The following is a 3060-nucleotide window of genomic DNA, read 5'->3' as shown; positions in this document are numbered from 1 at the left end:
ACTGAGGAGTCTGGTTCCTTCCCTAGCTGTTTGGAGCAGTAAGAAAAGCCTGAGATCTTGATTTTGGGGTAAAATACTGAGTTTCATGATTTAAAACAAGGGTGAAAAATAAAAGAAAGTTGTGACATACGAAAATTCTACTAACGGAGGCTTGAAATGGTATGAATATGTACTTGGGACAAAAACAATTTACTACTAAAATGAGCATGTTTGGACAGACTGTGGAAGTAGGAACAGCTGAGAGAGAGTGCTGACTAAGAGAAAAAGCTGGACCAGTTTTTCTTGCTCTGTGTTATCTGGCTGTCAAAGAGGCAAGGCAGAACTACATTGACATTTGACTTACTTATTTGTGCTTATTCCAGCTGACCCTTTTTCCATGATGAACTTGCCTATATGTCTCACCCACTGGGAGCACAGTCGAGGGGCCTTCAGTCTGCTGTCATCAACTTAAGGCCTAAGCCTGGCTCGCCTTTCAAAACCTAGGAATAAGAGGAGTTCTAAAAATTGCATTTGTGGTGCCCGTGCATCTTCTTTTTTTTTTCTTGTCTTTTTCCTTTTATGTGCATGCTGTGTGCAGGGCATAATTCAAAGCCCATCAAAATTGATGTCAAATCTGCCACTGCTGGACAGACCTTTAGACTAAGGTAATTCATGACAAATATATTCATAAAGATCTATACTGCATATTGAGAAGGCAGAAAAGTGGCTTTCTAGGAGTTTTATGATAAGGTTTAAATGTGTAGTCTGGCAAGTACAAAACGTCCAGAGCCTGTGTTTGCATAAAGCCTGCGGTAGCTGTGCAGCTCAGTAATTATCCGTCTGGTTGCCCTTATGTTACAAAACGAACACTGTTCAGTATGTAATAGATCTTCAGGCTACAGTGTAATTGTCTAATGGAGAATTGAGAGCAGTATTAAAATTTGCGGTGCAGCATAGTGGGGGTTCCCTCTTCTCTGCTCGCGTAAGAAATGAAACGAAGATTTGTCCTTCCTTCAGATGTCTTAATAATTGTCTTCTACTTAACATACGGTACTGTCCAATTCATTCTTTTTCAGTGAAAAAGAAAAGAAATTGGCATAAACACGATACTGGACAGACGACAGAGGTCAAACCTGTACAGAACGGGAGCCAAGTCTTTATAAAGGAACTTCGAAGTCGTACTTTTCCAAGGTAGGTTGTTCAGCTGCACACATGGACAGGGCTGTGGAGGTAAAGCATACATAGCCGGTTTCCTGTGAAGCTGATGATGATCCTTGCTGAAAGCATTATGTAGTACAGAGCGATGAAGTTTAAATGAGCGCTGTTTTATTGCAGATGTCCCAGGCTCTTCCCTTTTCTATTTTTGTGCAGCCGTATTAAGATCTACTCTTGATTGAGCCCAGTTCTTGTGGATTTCCGTAGAAGCTAGGATTTGTGAAGACAAGGACAAGAATGTGTTTGGCCCCTGCAACATTTGCTTGCATGAGAAACTAACCAATTTATTGCATAGAATGATCCCGTTCTCAAAAATACTAATGGTTTTGCTGAAGTCTGTCTCCATCTTGAAAAGAAGAACAATGACATCCTCAGTTGCTACAGTGACAAAGGCTCTCTTATTTGGGGTAATGAATAGTGCTAATTGTTAGGTGACATGTTCCACACTTTATTAGGCTGCTTCACAGCCATTTGTAGAGTCATGATTTTCTTCTAGTTCTTTAATGTAGGCCTTAGCCAAATAAATCCTTAATTATTAATGACTAATTATTGTAGAAAAAACCGTGGAGACTTGTAAAGTGTACTTGGTGAACACAAAACTTCTTCCTTTTTACGGAGAATTTAATTTCACATTTAATTTCAGATACTGATCTTAAGCTGATTAAGGAAAAGGCTGAAAATACCTCTGCAAAGCGTTTGCAGCACTTACAGATGCGTTTCACTGAACTCAGGACCCAGTACTTTTACTTGCTTGGCTATTTTTATTTGGGCCTGCTAGATTTTTGTCTTGGCCTTTTTTTTTTTTTTTTTGTACAGAGCAGTTTTACAGATTGCAAAGCTGATTTCTTAAAAAAAGTTTAAGGCCTAGGCAGGATGATTTCAGTAACCTCGGATGGCCTCTGCGATTGCACTCACATATGCAGTATCTCTGAGTCACTCCCAAATTGTAAAAAAAATATGGACCTCTATTTTCTTTGTTTGTTTCTCACATAAATGTGCACATAAGAAAATCATGCTGCCAAATGAACGTTTCTGAGAAAGAAGAGTCTGTAGCCAAAAGGAGTGCCTGCAAGATTCAGGCCTCTGACATCTACACTTGCACCATTAGTAAAACAAAGTCTTGTTGAGAAATTTTCTCTTCTGAAGAAAATGAATGAAATCTGCAGATGTTCACAGAACAAAACCCAACGCTCGTCAGTCAGAATGTGATGAACGGAAAAAGGGGGTCTCAGTTCAGAGACAGAGACATCATTGCTGATTCACAGCACACGGCAGTAAATTATAACCCACGGTTAGTCCCTTGGTGAGGCTCGGATCAAAAGCAACGGTGAAGAGAGCAAAAAGGCAAAAAATATAATTCATGTCGTTCTGCTCCTGAATGTTTAATACCAAAATAGCATTAGAGTAGTAATAGTAGTAGTAGTAATAATTAAATTGATGGTTCAGGTACTTCAGTGTAGGTGCCAGACTCTCCATTTTGGCACGATCATTACTAGATGCTCTGGTACTGATCTCTCTTTACAACTATGTGTAAGTTTCCGTGGCGTGTATAGAAGCAAATCAGACGTGAACGAGTATGTGACATGTATATGGGCACTGTACAGTAAGTGCAGAGGTTTAGTGGTAAATCATGGTTTGCTTCTTGCTCCTTAAAATCTCCAGCCTCGTTCTTTGCGCATTGCTGGCGTACGGTACTGGTGCTCGCATAAATGAGGAATGCTCCTTTTTAATAATTATCAATTTGCCTCCTGATCAGCCGTTGCCGATGCACTGTGGCTGGGGTGACCCAGAAATAAGCTGCGTTTCTACAGCTTATCCCTCTTTGTGTCCTGGCCATCTTGTTCTCCCTGGGGTTCAAACCTCCTG

General features: G+C 40.3%; 1 protein-coding gene across 1 annotated transcript in view; it reads left to right on the top strand.

Annotated features, from left to right (window-relative positions):
- PHF2 (PHD finger protein 2) overlaps window positions 1–3060 on the top strand; it is a 95418-nt gene that overhangs the window by 59910 nt on the left and 32448 nt on the right. Inside the window, 1 exon segment of the mRNA XM_009332583.1 lies at window positions 1056–1170. Coding sequence (XP_009330858.1) covers window positions 1056–1170 — 115 coding nt within the window.

The sequence above is a fragment of the Pygoscelis adeliae genome, unplaced genomic scaffold, assembly GCF_000699105.1.
Source record: "Pygoscelis adeliae isolate BGI_AS28 unplaced genomic scaffold, ASM69910v1 Scaffold349, whole genome shotgun sequence".
Lineage (NCBI taxonomy): Eukaryota > Metazoa > Chordata > Aves > Sphenisciformes > Spheniscidae > Pygoscelis > Pygoscelis adeliae.
This window is presented reverse-complemented; position numbering and strand designations above follow the sequence as displayed.